Source organism: Syngnathoides biaculeatus, chromosome 16 (genome assembly GCF_019802595.1).
Source record: "Syngnathoides biaculeatus isolate LvHL_M chromosome 16, ASM1980259v1, whole genome shotgun sequence".
NCBI classification, from domain to species: Eukaryota; Metazoa; Chordata; class Actinopteri; order Syngnathiformes; family Syngnathidae; genus Syngnathoides; species Syngnathoides biaculeatus.
The window spans coordinates 928,258-949,662 of NC_084655.1; the positions used below are offsets into that span (position 1 = coordinate 928,258).

Here is a 21,405-nt window from a genome sequence, read left to right on the forward strand (position 1 = left end):
AACTTCTAGCCTTACTATCTTTCCACCTGCTCTCTTGGATCCACAGTATATCAACCTTTCTCCTAATCATCATGTCAACCAACTCCTGAGCTTTTCCTGTCATAGTCCCAACATTCAAAGTCCCTACACTCAGTTGTAGGCTCTGTGCATTCCCCTTTTTCTTCTGACGATGGATCCGGTTTCCTCCTCTTCTTTGCCTTCGACCCACAGTAGCTGAATTTTGACGCCCTCCAGGTTAGCTGTGCCTGGGGGCAGGCGTTGTTAACCCGGTCCACGACCGATCCGGTATGGGATTCTTTAGATGCACACTCATATTTGTTTGGCACAGTTTTTACACTGGATGCCCTTCCTAACGCAACCCTCTACATTTATCCGGGCTTGGGACCGCCCTACAGATTGTACTGGTTTGTGTCCGCACAGGGCTGTATTAATCTAATTGAGACATTCATTTGTTAAATTGCAAACCAAGCAGACAATGAAGAAACACATCAAGTTGTCTTCCGCGAACCCTCTCTTTTTATTAGATTCAGGAGATGTCCCTACCAATGATTACAATCGAAAGGGTGGGGGGAGCACAAACTTGTGTGCCTGTGTATGCATGTAAGAGTGAAATATTTTGATATGTATGTGTAAGTAAGGCATTCAGCAATCAATCAATTGCAGCAGCTCTTCAGCAATATCCTTTATTCAGCAATCAGGTGCAATGGTCTTCAGCAATTTGGCTCCAAGCAGTCCGGCTGTGGTTTCCTCCCTGTGTGGGAACCATCATCTTTGTGACTGTTATGGACTTCAACATAAGTGAGGTAACTTAAAGGTGAGTACTTAACTTAAACAAAGAAGCATAGCAATTTAGATACAGAACATATTTATCATAACCCTTTTGCGTGTCAGAAATCAAACCAAGTCTTCATTGCGAGCCAAAGCAAACTATAGTACCATATAATTTATGTCAAGCAAAGCGAATCTTTATTGTGAAGCAAACCATTAATCATATAACACAAATGTATGATAAATCTAATGATAATTCTTACATATATCTACAGTAATCCCTTGTTTTTCGCCATTACAGTGAAAATTTATAGATTCTTTTGCTTGTGTTTTCGAATGAAAATCGGTATTGGAACACCCCGACCAGCTGACCCACGACGATTTTATTGTGATTTCGAATGCACCCCCGAAAAAAATTGGAAACGATGTAACGCACGCGACACAACCAGTTGACCCACACACTCCTCTGCAAGTGGACGTGTCCCGGTGGTGACTTTTTTTTCCCCTCCAATTGAGCAATATTAACCCCGATTATGGATCCAAAGAAGGCAAGTGGAACTGCTGGTGCTGAAAAAAGGAAAATGGTGTGTAAAACTGTCGACCTCAAGAAGGATTTGATAGCTGAGCACAAATCTGGTGTGTGTGTTTCTGAGTTATCGAATAAATATGGCATGTCGAAAACGACGATCAGCGCCATTCTGAAACACAAGGATGCCCTCAAAGCAAGTGATGTTGCTAAAAGAGCAACCGTGTTGACCAAGCAGAGGCCACAGATCTTGGAGGAAATCAAAATATTGCTTCTTATTTTCGTGAAAGAGGGCCAGTTAGCTGGGGATAGTGTTGGGGATGAAGGGAGGAGATGTCGTCTGAGGCTGAAAGCAGGAAGGATGTCTCAAGAGCCGATATTAAAGCTATCTGCGCTAAATAGAACAACATCCATAATTTTGTAGAACTTCATCACCTGAATAAAGCTGAATGTTGCAGAGCACTGCAAAATTGCAAAGATGTTATAAGCCACTTCAGAAAAGTACTTAAAAGATGGTGGAAACAAACATTGGATTCGTTCTTTGCAGAAAAATGGGCAGGTCCCCCCCACCGAAGACATTTTAAACTGTTTTGTTCCATTAACCCTACCTCTATTGCAAGTTAGTTTTTTTTTTTTTTTACGTTACGTACTTTCTATTCAAATAAAAAAACAATGTTCCCCCCCCCCGCCTCATTATTGCTTGTTTGAAGTTATTTTGTACTTTTGTTAATAAAAAAATTACAAGGGTGTGGGCCGAGTCGCTACAGATTTGACAATGCACTCCCAGCCTAGCATACTCTACTAGGCTAAAGCATACATTTCAAGCAAAAAATAAATACATTTCTTAAATGATTTGATTTTATAAAGTATTTATACATGTATTTTTACTATGCAGTTTATTATCAGGAAAAGCTAAAAAAATCACTTAAAAATATTTTTTAGGCTTGCAACGCAGTATTTCGTTTTACATTCATTGTAATGGGAAAATGGTTTTCGAACGTTTTGGTTTTCAACCAGCCTTCTGGAACGGATTGTGTTCAAGAACCAAGGCACCACTGTAATTGGTACCAGACCCACGCGCAAAAAGTGAAAAACCCTCAAGTAGGGGTACAGTAAATTGTTTTTTTTTTTTTTTTGTTTTGCTTCATAGGTCTCTCTCTCTCTCTCTCTCTCTCTCTCTCATCTATCTAATCTAAAAAAAAAAATGGTTGAAACATTGCCATTCCCTGCAATCCACTCGGGGGTTCGGGCATGCACAGAGTTTGTTTTCAGTGGGCGTGGAAGACGAAGAATCTACCTCAATTGGCCCTAGAAGAAGACAAAGTTATACCTTTAGCCTGAGTAGAAGAAGACGCCGCTAGATTTTGGTGCACTGAAAGCATGATGCTGCATGGCACTCAATAACGCAAAACATTCTAAATTTGTAATAATATTAATTAAAATCTTTCACAAAAGTTGGCTGCATGCATTGGGTTTCGGTAGATTTTAAACGTGTGGAGCAATGTAAAAGAATCTCCCATCAGTAATGGATTAAAACCCTGGACTGCTATGTGAGGAGAACAGAACATCTTCACCGGTAATGCGAGATGAAAATGACATTGAGAGCGACTGATAGATGAAACGATGAGATTTTCTGAGGCTCTTCAACTCCGATTATTTTGTGGTTTCAATGAACAGGGGGATGATGAACAAAAACTTCTGTTTGTGATGTTTTACTGGTGTGTTTAGTCACTGAAAACAAGTTATGTAAATAAATATTTACAAAGACTTTCTATGTGGAATATCAGAGTTTTACAACACCTGTGCGTATGGTTTACAGTATGTCTGTGGCGTATGAGCCAGTGCAGCTTGTGAATGGAGAAAAAACGCAACACAGTTGGTGCGTGCTACTAACCGGTGCGTACTGTCATCCTGAAAATGTTAAACTTTTTGATCTCGAAGAAAATATTCAATTATCAAGAAATTGTCTTTGTCATTATTGTGGCATTTGACAAGATTAAATTGTTTTGCTGATCCTGACTGACCTCAAGAGAGGTTTGATCTGATTTAGCTTCAGAGTGTGAGGAAAAAATATAAATGTGGGTTTTTGTATGTAAACGTCTTGCTTCAACTTTAGGTATCGGGGTAATTGAAAAAAAGTCACATTTTAGAAATGTATGCCACCATCTAGTGGTTATGAAAAGGCTGTATACTTTAATACCAAAATGACACCATCACCATCTGGTTATAAAAAAAAAAGTTTGACCCGATACAATGTGCATAACAGTGGCAGCCATATTTGTCTGGGCATCGTGTGCAGAATTCACACTGGAGCCAAATGCAAAAGCAGATGAACGATTTTTTTTTTTTTTTTTTGGGATGCCCCTTCTGAGACTGAAGCTCTTTTGAGGAAGAAAGAACTCTCAGAACTGGGTGAAACGACCGGGGCCATTTTACTGTATAATTTTGAGCCATATTTAGACCATATGCACATCACTTCACCACTGACACCAGACTCCCCTACTGACACAGACGAGCGGGGCGACAAGGAGGATGAGGGACCTGATGTTATATTCTCAATGACTGGCCCATAATTGTTCGGTTTCCCATTCTAACAAGGGAAGATCATGACAGCGCTAGTGCCAATTAAACCATCTATGTATAACAAATGGCAATTTTGAGAGAGAGAAATCTGGGGATTTATAAAACGAGTTTCCCAAGTGTACTTCAAAAGTAAACTTTTTGAAGCGATGTATGCTTTGATCGACTTGTACATGATTGTCTTTTTACCAATTACTGTATCTTTTAAAGAGTCTTGTGTATGTACCGTACTCAGGAGAACCCATGCCGGGCGAAGTAAATATGGATGTTATCGGAATTAATTTAGTTACGCCAAAAAGTATGAGACAAATCATCCCCGCCCCCCATTATTTATTTTTTTTTATTAGCTCTATGCATACCCGTCATTTGGAACCCACAAAGTTCTTGTCCTTTGCACCTGTGCAAGCCTTTTTTCACGACAAATATAGTCTTTTGGAAACTTGTGATAAGTGAATCCATCCTTGCGAGTATTGAAAGTTCCCTGTGCATGTTGTTGTCTTAACTTTATTTTTGTGTTGTACCACAAGCAAAAGTTGCCTCCAGGCCCATGACCTGTCAAGTTTTACTCACTATTGTGGAAGTAGGCTCACATGACAATGTATGTTCATCTGGGAGGGGAAAATTCCTCCATAAAGAGAAACTGTCATAACTAAACTCGATGATCTGCCACAGTAATAAACACATTATTAAAAAGGAAGTACATCTCAGGAATGTTGGTTAAATACTAATATTGTTATGGAACACAGTTGGGCAACAAAACACCTGTAAGGCAAATTCAAATACTTGCCTCACGTGAAATATTGGTTGATTCAAAGAATTTGCTCTTTATTGTGCATCAGATTGCATTATATTCACGGTTTGATGTTAGGCCCACATTTTCATTCTCTAGCATAAATCAAGGATTTGACCACATGGTTGCAATACCTTTGGAGAGAAATGCATGAAGCACTACTTTTGCTTGAGCTCAGCTCTCCATCCACAGGACACATTTGATATCCGTATCCTGATGGCAAAGTCCGTCAAATACACAGTCAACTTTCTGGAGGCCAAAGAAGAGGATCTTTACAGGTGTGTATTCCTGTATTTATTACGTGTGTGAGTGTGTGTGTGTGTGTGTGTGTGTGGTGTGTGTGTGTGTGTGTGTGCGCGCGTGCGTGCGTGTGCGTGTGTGTGTGCGCGCGCGCGCGCGCGCGCTCGAGAGATAGAAAGCGAGACAGACAGAAATTGTTTTGAATGTCTGAAATGTTTTTGGTACTCTTTCCATTTTCTTTTAGGATAGAGATCCCCTTTAAGTTCCACATGATGCACTCAGGCCTTGTCCATGGTCTGGCTTTCTGGTTCGACGTGGCATTCATGGGATCAGTGTAAGTTGCATAAGAACTCATAAGACTGATAATGCCTCCTTTAATTTGGCGTAGTCTTTCATGCCACCAAGCATATAGTTTGTGCTGTGTATTTTTGTCATTGAAGCTCATTGTTTGTTCTCTCTCAACAGTATGACAGTTTGGTTGTCCACTGCACCAACAGAACCTCTTACTCACTGGTATCAAGTACGCTGCTTGCTGCAGTCTCCTCTCTTCACAAAGGCTGGTGATACGCTCTCTGGGACTGCAGTACTTGTGGCTAACAAGAGGTATGATTATTGTCTGTGAATAAGGAAACTGGTATGCCAGAAATTGTGTGGTTGGAATGTATTGTATTTCTACTTTTGAGCCAAACTTTGCATTTTTAAACCACAAATACACCTGTTCCGCAGGCAGTGGTGCTTTGAGATATGAGTGATCTGACTAAAAATGTTGTTTTGATATGAGCTGTCATTCAGGATATTTTTTGCTTTGATTTGGAAGGTCAAACTTGAGTTACGATCACTGTCATCGAGAGACTCCACAATAGTGGCACTTGGGCAAATAGTGAACAAGCTGTTAAATCCCACTCACAGTTGAAATTTACCGTCAAAAATAAAACAATGGAAACTACACTTTGTGTATGTGCATGTTCATGCATAATACTGTGGGTGATTAACCCAGATTAAACAAAAGTAGAATTAATTTGGAATGGAGAGTTAAAACGGGAGAGACGCCAGTGTCACTTCCAATTTGGCAGCTTCTTTTTCTTTCGGGTGGTCTCGTTAGGGGTCGCCACAGCGTGTCATCTTTTTCTGTGTAAGCCTATCTCCTGCATCTTCCTCTGCAACATCAACTGCCCTCATGTCTTCCTTCACAAAATCGATCAACCTTCTCTTTGGTCTTCCTCTCGCACTTTTGCCTGGCAGCTCCATCCTCCACACCCTTCTACCAATGTAGTCACTCTCGCCTCTAGACATCACCAAATCATCTAAGTCTGCTCTTGAATCTTGTCTCCAAATGATCTAACTTCGGTTGTCCTTCTAATAAACTTCTAATGAACTCATTTATAATCCTATACAACCCGATCACTCCTAGAGATAACCTCAACATTTTTGTTTTTGCCACCTCCAGCTCTACTTCCTGTTGTCTCTCCTGTGCCACTGTCTCTAATCCGAACATCATAACCCTAAACCTCACCAGTTTTATACATTTTCCACTTCATCCAAGCAGAGACTCTTCTGTTACATAACACACCAGACCCCTTCCAACTGTTCAAACCTGCTCAGACCCGTTTTTTTCACTTCTTTACCACACTCACCTGGATTATTGCCCCCCTCCCCCAATTATTTAAAGTCATCCACCCTCCCTATCTCTTTATCCTGGAGCCTCACTCTTCCCCCTCCACCGCTCTCATTCACACACATATTCTGTTTTACTTCGGCTAATCTTCATTCCTCTCCTTTCCAGTGCATGCCACCATCTTTCTAATTGTTCCTCCACCTGCTCCATGCTTTCACTGCATATCACAATATCTGCAAACATTGTTGTCCAAGAGGAATTCAGTCTAATCTCATCCGTCAGCCTATTCATTACCACAGCAAAGAGGAAGAGACTCAGAGCTGATCCCTAATGCTGTCCCACCTCCACCTTAAAGTCTTCCGTCACATTTATGTCATACCTCACCCCACTGTTCTGCTGCCCTCATACATGTCCTGTACTATTCTAACATATTTCTCTGCCACACAAGTCTTAACCATGCAATACCATAGTTCGTCTCTTGGTGCTTTCATAGGCTTTCTCTGGATCAGGGATCGAGAACCTTTTAGGCTGAGGAAGCCATAAATGCCAAATATTTTAAAATGTAATTTTAATAGAGCCATGCAATATTTCAAAAACTAAATACAGGTGTATTTGCGCATTTATGTAAGACTAACACATTTAGAGTACAATAAGCCTCTGAATTCTTTCAAATAACATTAATTATGATGCTGCAAACCAATGATGACAAAAGTACTTCTTTCCATTAATGCGACTTCTGGTGCTGCGAGGTTTTGTTGATGGCTTTGTAGTCTGTTTCATATGTCGTTATATTAAGCTTCATGCTGGGTTTGAGACTTCCATCTGGGGGGATCTGCTCCAGCCAGACTCGACTTTCAAAGGGACCTCGAGGCTTCGTTTGCAGTTCCTGCTCGGGTTCTACCCCGCTAGCCCCGGTGGTGCAGGCTTGTCGCAGTGCCCTTTCTACCTCCATATCTATCACCCCATCATCCCTTGGTCCCCACATTCTCTTGTCATCTTCTTCTACTTCTTCTCTTCGGAGAACTACGGAGCCTCCCTCATTTGAGTCTCGCGCTTCTAAGACCATCCTCAGGCGCCTCGAGTGACTCAACAACAGCAACAGCCATTCCATTCAACTTGTTGGGTCCCAACACGGATTTGCTGCTGGAAAGTAGCTCTTGACATGCTTTCTCCTGTTGTCCACAGGATATTTTCATGCAAACACGGTAAGGCATGTGTTGAAGTGGCGCTTTATATTTGAACATTTCGTCATTGCAATTTTGTCCTTACAAAATAGACACACAGCAGAACTTTCTCTCTCCACCAAGGCTTTCCAGTTTGCCGAAAACCGCAGTGCTCATCTTTTTTTTTTTTTCTTTGAGCGATCGTTGTCAAAAGTGCCTGCGCACATGACTGCCACAGCCAACTACAGCAACCCTACTAAAACAAACTGTCTCTGCCTCATGTGTTGCTTCCGCGACAGAAATGACATGTACATTATCGTTATGAGGGGTCTGCGAGCCATATGCAACCATCAAAAGAGCCTGATATGGCTCGTGAGCCATAGGTTCCCGACCCCTGCTCTAGATGCACAAAGACAATGTAGCTCCTTTTGACCTTCTCTGTACTTTTCCAGTACTATCCTCAATGCAGATAATGCATATGTGGGACTCTTTTTAGGCACGAAACCATACTGTTGTTCGCAGATACTTCTGTCCTGAGTCAAACCTCCATGACTCTTTTCCATAACTTCATTGTTCTTAAAAATTGAACTAGCACACCTTTCCTCCATTCTTTAGGGATCTTCTTGCCTGCTAGTATTCTGTTGAACTGGTTGGTCAAAAACTTTACAGCCACCTCTCCAAATTGCTTCCATACCACCGCTGGTATGTCATCAGGTCCAACCGTCTTTCCATTTTTCATTCTGTTCAGTTACTTTTTAACTTCCCCCTGACTAATCAATGCCACTTCCCGGTCATTCACGCTTGCCTCTTCTACTCTTCCTTCTCTCTCATTTTCATCAACTTCTCAAAGTATTTTTTCCATCTATTACACATACTACTGGCACCAGTCAACACATTTTCATCTCCATCCTAAATCACTCTTACCTGCTGCACATCTTTTGTGTCCAACCTAGAGTACATGTCGTAATGTGGCGCTTGTTTAGCCTTGGCCACCTCAACCCTTTGCATCGCAATGTCTTCCTTTCCCCTCTCCTCAGTCCTCTGTGTCCCACTTTTGTTTGCAGATACTTCTGTCCTAAGTCTAGCTTCCACTACTCTTTTCCATAACTTCATTGTTCTTAAAAATGGAACTACCACACTTTTCCTCCATTCTTTAGATCTTCTTCCCTGCTAGTATTCTGTTGAGCAGGTTGGTCAAAAACTTCATAGCCACCTCTCCAAATTGCTGCTATACATCCACAGGTAAGTCATCAGAATGCGCTTTAGTGCCTACCTAACTTCCCCCTTGCTAATCATTGACACTTCCTGGTCCATCACACTTGCCTCTTCTGCTCTTCCTTCTCTCTCATTTTCTTCATTCATCAACTTCTCAAAGTATTCTTTCCATCTATTAGACACACTACTGGCACCAGTCAACACATTTTCATCTCTATCCTAAATCACTCTTAACTGCTGCATATCTTTTGTGTCCAATCCGGAGTGCATGTCATAATATGCCTCTTGTTTAGCCTTGGTCACCTCTACCTTTGCCCTATGTTGCATCACAATGTCTTCCTTTCGCCTCTCCCCAGTCCTCTAAGTCCCACTTCTTCTTCGCTGGCACGTTTCCTTGTCTGAATTCCTGGATTTTGGGGTTCCACTACCAAGTCTCCTTCTTCCCTTTCCTACCATAAGGCACACCAAGTACTCTCCTGCCTGTCACTCTAATCACCTTGGGTGAAGTCGTCAAGTCTTACAGGAGCTCCTCCTGTGCACCGAGAGCCTGTGAGGAATCAGCCCAAGACTACACGACAGGACTTGGTCAATGACCTGAAAAGAGCTGCAACCACCGTTTCCAAGGTGACTGTTGGTAATACACTAAGACGTCATGGTTTGAAATCATGCATGGTATGGAAGGTTCCTCTGGATAAACCAACACGTCAAGGCCTGTCTTGAGTTGGCCATTGACCATTTGGATGGGACGGAGGAGTTATGGGAATTTTGTGGTCAGATTTGGTCATAATTCCACTAACCCTGTTCAGGGGATGACAGATGATGAGTTCCATCCAAGAACACCATCCCTACTGTGAAGCATGGGGGTGGTTGCATCATGTTTTGGCAGTGTTTTTCTGCTCATGGGACAGGACGACTGCACTGTATTAAGGAGAGGATGACCACGGCCATGCTTTGTGAGATTTTGTGGAACAACCTCTTTCACCCAGAGTATTGAAGCTGGGTCGTGGCTGGGTCTTTCAACATGAAAATGACCCGAAGCACACAGCCAGGAAAACCAAGGAGTGGCTCTGAAAGAAGCATATCAAGGTTTTGGCATGGCCTAGCCAGTCTCCAGACCTAAACCCAATAAAAAATCTCAGTGACAGCTTGGAAACCAGTCTGATCTAGAGATCTGTGTGGCGGAGTGGGCCAAAATCCCTCTTGCAGTGTGTGCAAACCTGGCGAAAGTCTAGAGGAAACGTTTGACCTCTGTAATTGCAAACAAAGGCTACTGTACAAAATATTAACATTGGTTTTCTCAGGTGTTCAAATACTTGTTTGCAGCCGTATCACACAAATAAATCGATAAGATATCATACATTGTGATTTCTGGATTTTTCTTTTGAGATTATCTGTCTCAAAGTGGACATGCACGTACGATGAAAATTTCAGACACCTCCATGATTTCTAAGTAGGAGAATGCAGTATAGCGGGGGTGTTCAAATAGTTATTTTCTTCACTGTAAATACTGGACTGTTGACATATTTTAAAGATTCTGGTACCCACATAGACACACACACACTAGTCCCCATCTCAAAGGTAAAAGGGCTACATCACTAGCGCCTCCAACAGAAGAGTTTCCGAGTGATGAATAGTAACTATCACGTAATTTGACAGTGTTTTATAATTTATATTTATATTATGAATGAATTTTGGAAAAGTGGCTGTGGAGTTTTTGACCAACTTATTCATTAGAATACTAGCAGGAGAGAAGATGCCAGAAGAATTGCGGCAAAGTGTGCTCGTCCCCATTTTTAAGAACAAAGGCAATGTTCAGAGCTTTGGAAACTATAGAGGAATAAAGATGATGAGCCACACAATGGAGTTATGGGAAAGAGTAGTGGAGGCGAGACTCAGGATCAAGTATCTGCAAGCAAAAGTATGCAAGAAAAAGATTTATATGATAAATGTGTCATACTTTTAATTCATTTAATTCAATACCTCTTTTTTTGTCTCAAACATCTTTTTCTTTCGGCTTCTCCCGTTAGTGGTCACCACAGTGTGTCATCTTTTTCCATCTAAGCTTATCTCGTGCGTCTTCCTCTCTAACACCCACAATTTTCATGTCCTCCCTCACAACATCCATCGACCTTTTCTTTGGTCTTCCTCTTGCTCTTTTGCCTGGCACCTTCATCCTCAGCACCCTTCTACCAATATACTCACTCTATCGCCTCTGGACATGTCCAAACCATCGAAGTCTGCTCTCTCTAAACTTGTCTCTAAAACATCCAACTTTGGCTGTCCCTCTCATGAGCCCATTTCTATTCCTATCCAACCTGTTCACCCCAAGCGAGAACCTCAACATCTTCATTTCTGCTACCTCAAGTTATGCTTCCGGTTGTTTCTTCAGAGCCACCGTCTGTAATCCGTACATCATGGCCACCCTCACCACTGTTTTATAAACTTTGCCCTTAATTTTAGCGGATACTCTTCTGTCACATAGAACACCAGACACCTTCAGTCAACTGTTCCAACCTCCTTGGACCCCGTTTCTTCACTTTCATACCACACTCACCATTGCTCTGTATTGTTGACCCCAAGTATTTGAAGTCGTCCACCCTCGCTATCTCTTCTCCCTGGAGCTTCAGTCTTTCTCCTCCACTCCTCTCATTCATGCACACATATTCTGTTTTACTTCGGCTAATCTTCATTCCTCTCCTTTCCAGTGCATACCTCCATCTTTCTAACTGCTCCTCCACCATTTCCCTGCTTTCACTGCAGTTCACAATATCTGCGAACATCATGGTCCAAGGGGATTCAGTTGTAACCTCATCTGTCAGCCTATCCTTTACCACCGCAAGCAGGAAGGGGCTCAGCGTGGAACCCTGATGCAGTCCCACCTTAAATTCTTCTGACACACCTCCAGCACATCTCACCACTCATATGTGTCCTGTACAATTCTAACGTATTTATCCGCCACACCAGACTTGTGCATGCAGTACCACAGTTCCTCTCTTTGTACTCGGTCATAGACTTTCTCTAGTTCTACAAAAATACAATGTAGCTCCTTCTGACCTTCTCTGTACTTTCCCACGAGCATCCTCATGGCAAAAAAAATGCATCTGTGGTACTCTTTCTAGTTGCTCGTAGATACTTCCATGCTGAGTCTAGCTTCCACTACTCTTTGCAGTCACTTCATTGGGTGGCTCATAATCTTTATACCTCTGTAGTTTCCACAGTTCTGAACATCGCCTTTTTTCTTAAAAATGGGAACTAGCACACTTTCCTCCATTCTTCTGGCATCTTCTCTCCTGCTAGTAATCTATTGAATAAGTTGGTTAAAAACTCCACAGCCACCTTGGCAGTAGTATTCGTCTTCTGGGAGCTCTTCCTGACCATCCAGAGCCTGTCTCACCTGTTTTCGAAATGCCACACAACATTCTTCCTTTGTCAACTTACACAACCTGATTCTCTTCTCTTCCTTTGTCTTCTTAATCTTCCTACCCGCTACCAGAGTCATCCTACACACCACCATCCTATGCTGTCGAGCTACACTCTCCACTACTACTACCCTACAATCAGTAACCACCTTTGGATTACCTCGTCTGCACAAAATATAATCCACCTGTTTGCCTCAACCTCTGCTCTTGTATGTCACTCTATGTTCCTGTCTCTTCTGGAAGTAAGAGTTCATGATTGCCAGTTCAGTCCTTTTTGCGAAGTCCACCACCATCTGCCCCTCAAAGTTCGTTTACTGAATGCCGTACTTACCCATCACATCTTCTTCGCCCCTGTTTCCTTCACCATCATGTCCATTGCAATGTACCAATCACAACTCTTTCTCAGTCTGGGATTCTGAGGATTACTTTGTCTAGTTCCTTCCAGACTTTTTCTTTTGACTCACAGTCACAGCCTACCTGTGGGGCTAGCCACTAACCACATTATACATAGCACCCTCAATTTCAAGTTTCATCATCATCACTCGATCTGATACTCTTTTTATCTCCAGGACATTCTTAGCCAGCTCTTCCTTTAAAGGGCCACTGTCATGAAATGCATGTTATTAATGAAAAAACGTCAGCTGACATGGACCCATGTGGTTTTCACAATAAAACATGATTTTGACGTATACAGCCTTTATTTCCTTCCATGAAAATCCTCTCGAGGAATTTGTTTTCGAGAAGAAGCAGAAAGACTATTAGTTTTAACTCCAGGAAGGTCGCTCGTTGTTCCTTCGTATTAGCCCAAATGCCGGCTCGTTGCGTTGCTTGACATTGCTTGAGCACTCGGGAGGATGGATTTACCATTCTTAAGTTTGCAAGAGACCCAGGTGGTCGTGAAAAATGGATTGCACTGGTGCAAAGGACGGGAGCTCCCTGGGTTCTAAATGACAGGTAGGTGTGTATACAGCTACTAAAAAAAAATAATAGTTTGGGGCAGACCACGTAATCCATCTATCATAATGTAACAAAAAATCCGCGTATGTATGACAGGGATGCTAAATGACTCGATGTGCGCATCGGATGGCTTCCGCGTCGGGCTCTCCCGCGAAGTCTGACGTGATGGCTCGCCGGCGGAGGCTGCCGTGTCGGGCTCGCAGACGGCGGCAATAACCAACGCTGCTGGCAATGGCGCAGTCAGCCATGTGCTACGACAATGCCGTAAAGCGGGCTGGCTCGGAGCGCGAAACACTACCTTGTCGGCGTTGCAGATTAACATTTCCGGGTGCAGGAAGCCTGGGCCACGACCTAACCGTGCTGAAATTCATATAATGAACCCTCGTATATGTTTGGCACAGTTTTACGCCGGATGCCCTTCTTGACGCAACCCTCTGCATTTCTGAAATCCAATAATTGATACTTTATACAGAAATCCATCGTTTTTCACAGTTAATTATGACCAGAACCACCCGCAAAAAGTTTATAATAACAACAACATTATGATTCCGGCAGCATTTTGGCGGTATTTCATCAGTATTTTCACTGATGTTAACATTTCATAGAGAAGCATTCTGTTTACTATGGCATAGATATATATTATATATATATTATCGAGTAGTCTGCACGTTTTCCAGTTTGGCAAAAGTCTTGGAGCGAAAAGATGAAGATCGTGCCAGGGAAATTGATAACCATGGGGTAAAAAAAACTGTTTCAAATGGGCATGGCTTGAAAAAAGTGTAACCGTGCAGATAGGAATGAAAACTGTATTAACATGACTAACCAAACAAACAAAAAGTGGTTGTTCCTGGCAAAGCGCTGTGCACTCTGTGTTCCGATAGGAGCAAAAAATATCCAGGAGCATATCCAAACCTGGAAACACAAAGGTAATTTTGGATGTAAATTTGTCAAACTGTTTATATGATTAGGCCCATCTGTCGCACTGGTTCTGTAGATCATGCATTTTATCGCTCACTTTTACAGCTAAAATGCAGAGGGGTTGCGTCAGGAAAGGCATCTGGTGTAAAACTGTGCCGAACAAATATGCGTTCATCCGAGATGACAAGCTATGGTGACCCATAACAGGAAAAGAAGAATAAATCTGTGTGTGTGTGTGTGTGTGTGTGTGTGTGTGTGTGTGTGGTGTGTGTGTGTGTGTGTGTGTGTATCAAAGCCAAAGAAAAGCTCTTGGATGTTGTGAGGGAGGACATGAGGACAGTGGGTGAGACAGGAGGATGCACGAGATAGGCTTAGATGGAAAAAGGTGACACGCTGTGGCGACCCCCATACGGGGCAAGCCGAAAGAAGAAGAAAACGAGAACATTTTCCCACCCAGCATCAACTGCCCCCAGACCCCTCTACTGCTCACATTTGTATTTTCAGGAATTTTCACAAAAGTTCACCGTTATACCATATCAAAAGCCGGACTGAGATCCAACAAGACAAAAATTGACTCCTTTCTTGAGTCAGTATTCAACCTTAATATTATTTATTAAAGCACTTTGATGAGAGCAGATTTTGTACTGTGAGGAGTTTGGAAACCTGATTCAGATTTGTCATAAAGTCCATTTAAGTTCAAGAAATGTCTGAGTTGAATATAAAAATAGAAAATAAAATGAACAATCTTGGCTGTGAAAGGTCGATTTGAGATTGGTCTATAGCTTGCAAACATGGAAGTGTGCAGCGCTCTATTTAAGAAGAGGCTTAACAACAGCTTCTGTATTTTCACATTAAGACGCACCTAAAAGTTTTACATTTTCTCCAAAATTGGTATTTGATGTGGTGCATCTTACATTTGCTCCGAGTTCCAAAATTTGAAAATGTGTTTGAGTTTGAGTGCTCCGCCTGACTTGACTGAAAGCATTCCCTGCCGACGCGCTGCTCAGATGCAAGAAAGGCGGACGTGAATGAGATTAGCAGGCGAGCGTTAAAGGGCGGTGTCAGAGTTTGGGCCACAGTACAATGTGGGACGTTGACACATTGTTCTCTTACCTGCTCAAAATGAAGAAGATTTTACATCTTGCACGACTCTTGTAAGCAATAGCTTCTAAAATGAGAAATGTCTTGTTCATTTTTGCTTCGTTGTTCTTGTGATGTCATACCAGGGCAGCTCCGACTGCCGGAGAAAAATTCCTTTTGGGTTTTTACATACTTGGCCAATAAACCTGATTCTGAAGAAGTTGGACTTGTTTCCGGTGAGAGTTGGACTCCGCCAAGGCTGCCCTCAGTCACCAATTTTGTTCACAACTTTTATGGACAGAGTTTCTAGGTGCAACCAAGTCGTAGAGGGTGTCTGCTTTTGATGGCCTCAGCATTGCATCTCTTCTATTTGCAGATGATGTGGTTCTGTTGGCTCCCTCAAGCCGTGATCGCCAACGCTCACTGGAGCAGTCTGCAGCAGAGTGTGAAGCGGCTGAATTAGTGCTTCCAAATCTGAGACCATAGTCCCCAGTCGGAAAAGGGGGGTGGCGTGCCCTCTCCAGGTTGGGGATGAGATCCTGCCCCAAGTGGAGGAGTTCAAGTATCTTGCAGTCTCGTTCATGAGTGAGGGAAGAATGGGTTAGGAGAAAGACAGGCGGTTTGATACAGCATCCGCAGTGATGCGGACTTTTTATTGGTCCGTTGTAGAAAAGAGGGAGCTAAGTTGAAAGGTGAAGTTCTCAATTTACCAGTCTATCTACGTTCCTACCCTCACGAGCTGTGGGTCGCGACCAAAAGAACAAGATCCCAGATACAAGTGGCTGAAATGAGTTTCCTCCGCATGATGTTAGGAGGAGAAGCTGGGTCATCCGGTAGGGGTCAGTTTGGAGCTCCTGCTCCTCCACACTGAGAGGTGCCAGATTACGTGGCTGGGGCATCTGATCCAGATACCTCCTGGATGCCCTGGTCAGGTGTTTCATGCATGTCCCACCAGAAAGAGACCCCGGGGACCACCCAGACACGCTGGAGAGACTTCATCTCTTGACTGGCCTGGGAACGCCTCGGGATCCCTCCAGAAGAGCTGGATGATGTGGCTGGGGAAACAGAAGTCTGGGTATCCCTGAAAAAGTGACTGTTCCCGGGACCTGACTTGGAAAAGCGGTAGAAGATGGACGGATGGATGGATTGATGCATTGATGGAAGATGATGGTTCCTAGTCCTTAATAGTTTAAAGCAGACTTGTGTAATACATTTTAGGTACAAGGAAACTAAATGTTATTTAATTCTCCTCATTTAAAGACAAATCAATTAAAACAAAATTATTAAACCATTGAGCTAAGTTTATTTAAAATGTACTTTTAATTTAGCTGAAGTGTAGTATTATAGTAACCAATATGAGGCAAGAGGAGGACAACTCGCAGGTCAGTGAACTTTGCCCATGTTCGCATGGGAACGCAAGGACAGGAGACAAGATATTTGTTTCAGCATGTCGGCGCAAAGTGGATTATCAGACAGAATATCAGAGGAAAGACTGGACAGCTGTGGTGGACATTGTTGCCCTAGATTTATTAGCGGCCACCCTTCCAGACACCCTCAGCCCAGGGTGTCTCCTGATCACTCACAGGGACAATAAATGGGTTGAGTGTCTCATCTACAGGTGCTGGAGCGCCACGGCAGATGTGCGTCTTTCTCTGTAAAAACTGGGTGAATTTGACCAAAAAATTTATATTGTGAACACTAGATTGAAAAGTGTTGTGCGAACAAAGCAACCGACAAATCTGATTCAGTTATAGCATTTCTGTCAGGAGGAACAGGGTAGTGCTTTTGTCTTCGAACGAAATTTAAAACTTAATGTGGCAATTAACAGAATTAGTTTTTTTTTTCAAGGACAATGCGTCCTGAAGTATAATACGCACCCCTTGAGTTGTCCTAATAAAATCAGTAAAACCCTTCTACCAATGTACAATGCTCACCAGCAATTCACTGCTAAACATATGCTCGAAATATTGGGAATTATCTGTTTGTATTTTGCTAGGTTTGTACTTTTGTTTGTACTTGTATCGTTTTTCAAAAAAATGTCTGCACAACAATCAATATTAATCTTTAAGCATGTTCTGATGTAACTGTAAAACTGTATATACAGTATCTTGGGACAGGCCACAGGACACACCTGGTCCCTGGAATTGTCAGAATATAATCTCTCAACCAACTAAAATAATAGCTCAATGATGGCATAATATTTTATTAGAAATGTTGATAACATGTATTATTGTATTAAAGTACAGTATAAATGATGGTAACATTTTATCAGAACTCTTGATAACATGTATTACAGTATTAAATATTCAATAATCTAAATACAAATTTGATATTGTTTAACTTGAGAAACTTTGTATAGATTTGGCATATTTATATCTTTGCATGAAACTTTGTGCACAGTGCAATTTACCCTTAGGTTACACAACCTTGGCAAAGCCTTCAAAAGACTGACTCATCCCCACTTTGAAAAACAGCCATCGCAGCTGCCTTTGATTCATCATTGTAGAAATCATCATTGATGGTGCCTCCTGTATTGCATCATCATGGGTAGTGATTCCATCTTCCTCCCAAAGCATGTCATCCTCTGTGCCATCCAAGGCGTTCGTGTGGGAACAATTTTTAAATCTCCTTGATATTGTCAGGTGAAACTGCATCCCATGCATCTTTTATCTTCTTTTTCTTCCGGCTTGTCCTGTGAGGGGTTGCCACAGCGTGTCATCTCAGAGAGAACCTCGGCATCTTCATTCCTGCTCCCTCAAGTTCGGCTTCCTATTGTTTCTTCAGGGCCACCGTGTCTGATCCGTACGTCATGGCCGGGCCTCACATACTGGCTTATAAACCTTGCCCTTCATCCTGGCGGATACTCTTTTGTCACAAAGAACACCAGACAACTTCCGCCAACTGCTCCACCCCGCTTGGACCCGTTTCTTCACTTCCTTACCACACTCTCCATTGCTCTGTATTGTTGACCCCAAGTATTTGATGTCGTCCACCTTCGCCATTCCTACTCCCTGGAGCTTCACTCTTCTCCGCCCCGCTCATTCACGGACATATATTCTGTTTTACTTTGGCTCATATTCCTTCCTTTCCTTTCCAGTGTGCCCCTCTATCTTTCTAACCATTCCTCCGCCTGTTCCCTGCTTTCACTGCAGATCACAATATCATGTGTGAACATCATGGTCCAACGGGAATCCAGTCGAACCTCGCCTGTCAGCCTATCCATTATTACCGCAAACAGGAAGGAGCTCAATGCGGAAGCCTGATGGAGTCCCACCTCCACCTTAAATTCTTCTGACACACTAACGGCACATCTCACCGCTGTTCTGCAACCCTAATAATGTCCTTTACTATTCTAACATATTTCTCCGCCACACCAGACTTTCGCATGCAGTACCATAGTTCCTCTCTTGGTACCCTGTCATAGGCTTTTTCTAGATTGTCAGATTCTGCTCATCCGCAGGACTAATCGGGAGAAATTTCCTGACCGACTCTCCAGTTAAAGGGTTAAGCTACCCCTTGACCCCAGCCGACTCTAACGCCGTGCATGCAGGAGGACGGGAGCTTCTTAAGTCGGTGTCGAGATGAATTCGCCTAGGTGTACTAACTGCCTTTAGTTTTGCAGAGCCAATTCGGTCTGCCCTCACTTATCAGCCCTTTTCGAGTAAACTTACAGAGTACCAGGGTGACAAAGTGATCGCTCCCCTTTTACAGCTGCTTCATCTCTTATGAATCGATTGCACTTGTCATCGACCTTGTAAATTTAACAATCCTTGTTAGGATCGTCCGGATTGGTTTTATCGTAAGCCGGAGACTATCAATGAGTGACTGATTAAAATAGAATATTACAACTAAATGATGTTAATGTCGTTGTCGATTGATCTTTAATGAGGTTGAATGGTAATAATGAGACAACTCAATACAAGAATAACAAAGATAGATGAAAATGGAAGTTTAATAAAATGATGAAAATTGTTCAGATAACATTTCTTACTCGACAGTCATTCCCGCCAGACGCGGGGTACGGTTGCGATGTTAAGGCAAAATTCGATGTTAATTGAACATAAATCAATAAAAGGATAAATTATTAAGATGATAATACTGATGGTAAGTAGGATGAGATAAATGATCAAAATAGTAAAAAGTAATAAAAATGAATTAAGATTAAAACCATTCAAAAGCATTAGAAATTCGGGAAAATTGACATTTTTGAGTGAGCCTGTTAGGGGTGATCAAGTCCTACATAGCTCGAAGCCTAATTTAATAAGGTTTTTTTGGGATTAAGAATAAATTGTCAAGCCAACTTGTCCTCCATAGGTAACCACGTAATATTGCTGGTAATATCCTGACATTACCTTATTATAGTAGTTTTTTTACTTGCGCCCAATCTTAAATGTAGTAGTCAAAAATAACCATCCCAAGTTGCTCGAAGACTTCTCCCCGGCAGCTTGCCACACGACTTTTACACCTATAGAAGGACCTTGTCTCTTTGCCAGCGAGAAACGAACAAAAAGCCCGGGACTCCCGGATCCAAGGTTTTTATAGCTTTATGGTGGAACATTCTGGAAAGTGTTGGCTGAATCTAAGCCCAGTGGGAAGGGCTCACCTTGTTATCCTTATGGGCCCCTTTCACCATCCCTGGGATGACTTGTCACGCCCCTCTTCACTCAATTTTGGGCCTGGCGCCCGCAAACTCAACTGTCATTTTCCCTTTAAAATGTAACCACAAACTTGCGTTCAGTTTCACCCTAGTTTTTAAGCAATAGCATAAATGTATCAACATTCCTGTGAATACAATTCTCTCATGCATTCTCAGGCTTGTTTTCGTTGGTTGCACATCATGTGTTGCTTTGTCTGAGAGAGGTAGTCATACACAGGTTATATTCTTTTCACAAAGCAGTTTCAAAGCAACATATTCTCTGCTAAAGGTTCGCTTCGCCGTTGAAAAACCGTTGGAAACCGCAGGGTGTGAGCAGCTGCATCCTGTTGATCTCTTTATGTCAAAAACAAGATGTGAATACAAAGATATGACAATAATTGGGTTCTTCAGGTTGCTGACCTTGATATATGTATGTAATACAAAGATATGAAAAATAATCAGGTTTATATAAGGTTACTGACTTTAGTATATGTATGCAATGCGGTGAGATGCTAAGTGGGAAGGCTATGTTTATCAGAGAGAGATCTTTGCCGTGCTGGTGACCCAATCAAGTATAATTTTGTTTGGCGACATCTGGTGTTCAATTTGAGAGTTTGTTCTAGGGCTCAGCTCAACGCATGAACCCAAGCCATACAAGCCAAATGCTATCAATTCGCTCCATTGCTATTCGTGGCATACAACTTACTTGACAAGGTCTACAAAGATACAATGTAGCTCCTTCTGACTTTCTCCGTACTTTTCCACGAGCATCCTCAAGACAAATAGTGCATCTGTGGTACTCTTTCTAGCCATGAAACGATACTGTTGCTCACAGATACTTATGTCTGTCCTGAGTCTAGCCTCCACTACTCTTTCCCATAACTTCATTGTGTGGCTCATCTGTACTCCTCTGAAGTTTACACAGTTCTGAACATCGCCTTTGTTTTTAAAAATGGGGATGAGCACACTTTTCCTCCATTCTTCTGGCTTCTAATGAATAAGTTGGTTCAAAATTCCATAGCCACCTCACCAAATTGCTTCCATACCTCCACTGGTATGTCATCGGGACCAACTGTCTTTCCATTTTTCATTCTGTTCAGTGCCTTTCTAACTTCTCCCTTATTAATCAAACCTTCTCCCTGGTCATTCACGCTTGCCTCTTCTACTCTACCTTCTCTCCCATTTTCTTCATTCATTAACTTCTCAAAGTACTCTTTCCATCTACTTAGTACATTACTGGCACCATTCAACATATTTCCATCACTATCCTTAATCACCTTTACTTGCTGCACATCCTTCCCATTTCTATCCCACTGTCTTGCCAAGCTGTGAAGCTCCTTTTCTCCTTCTTTCTTATTTCCCATGCATCTTTTATCGATTCCTTTATTTGCAGCAATTCAGGTTTTCTTACATTGCCAGGTGCAGGGAATGTGGCCCCCGAAGTCATCCACTCATTGCATGTCTTCTGCACGTCATTTTTAAAAGGCTTATTGGACGA

General features: G+C 42.3%; 1 protein-coding gene across 3 annotated transcripts in view; it reads left to right on the forward strand.

Annotated features, from left to right (window-relative positions):
• The window catches only part of carm1 (coactivator-associated arginine methyltransferase 1), a 170,636-nt gene that overhangs the window by 78,445 nt on the left and 70,786 nt on the right, over positions 1-21,405 (forward strand). For all 3 annotated transcript variants that reach the window (XM_061845172.1, XM_061845173.1, XM_061845174.1), the window contains exons 9-11: positions 4,857-4,942; positions 5,149-5,238; positions 5,370-5,507. In XM_061845172.1, the coding sequence (XP_061701156.1) occupies positions 4,857-4,942; positions 5,149-5,238; positions 5,370-5,507 (314 nt within the window). The remainder of the gene's footprint in view (positions 1-4,856; positions 4,943-5,148; positions 5,239-5,369; positions 5,508-21,405) is intronic.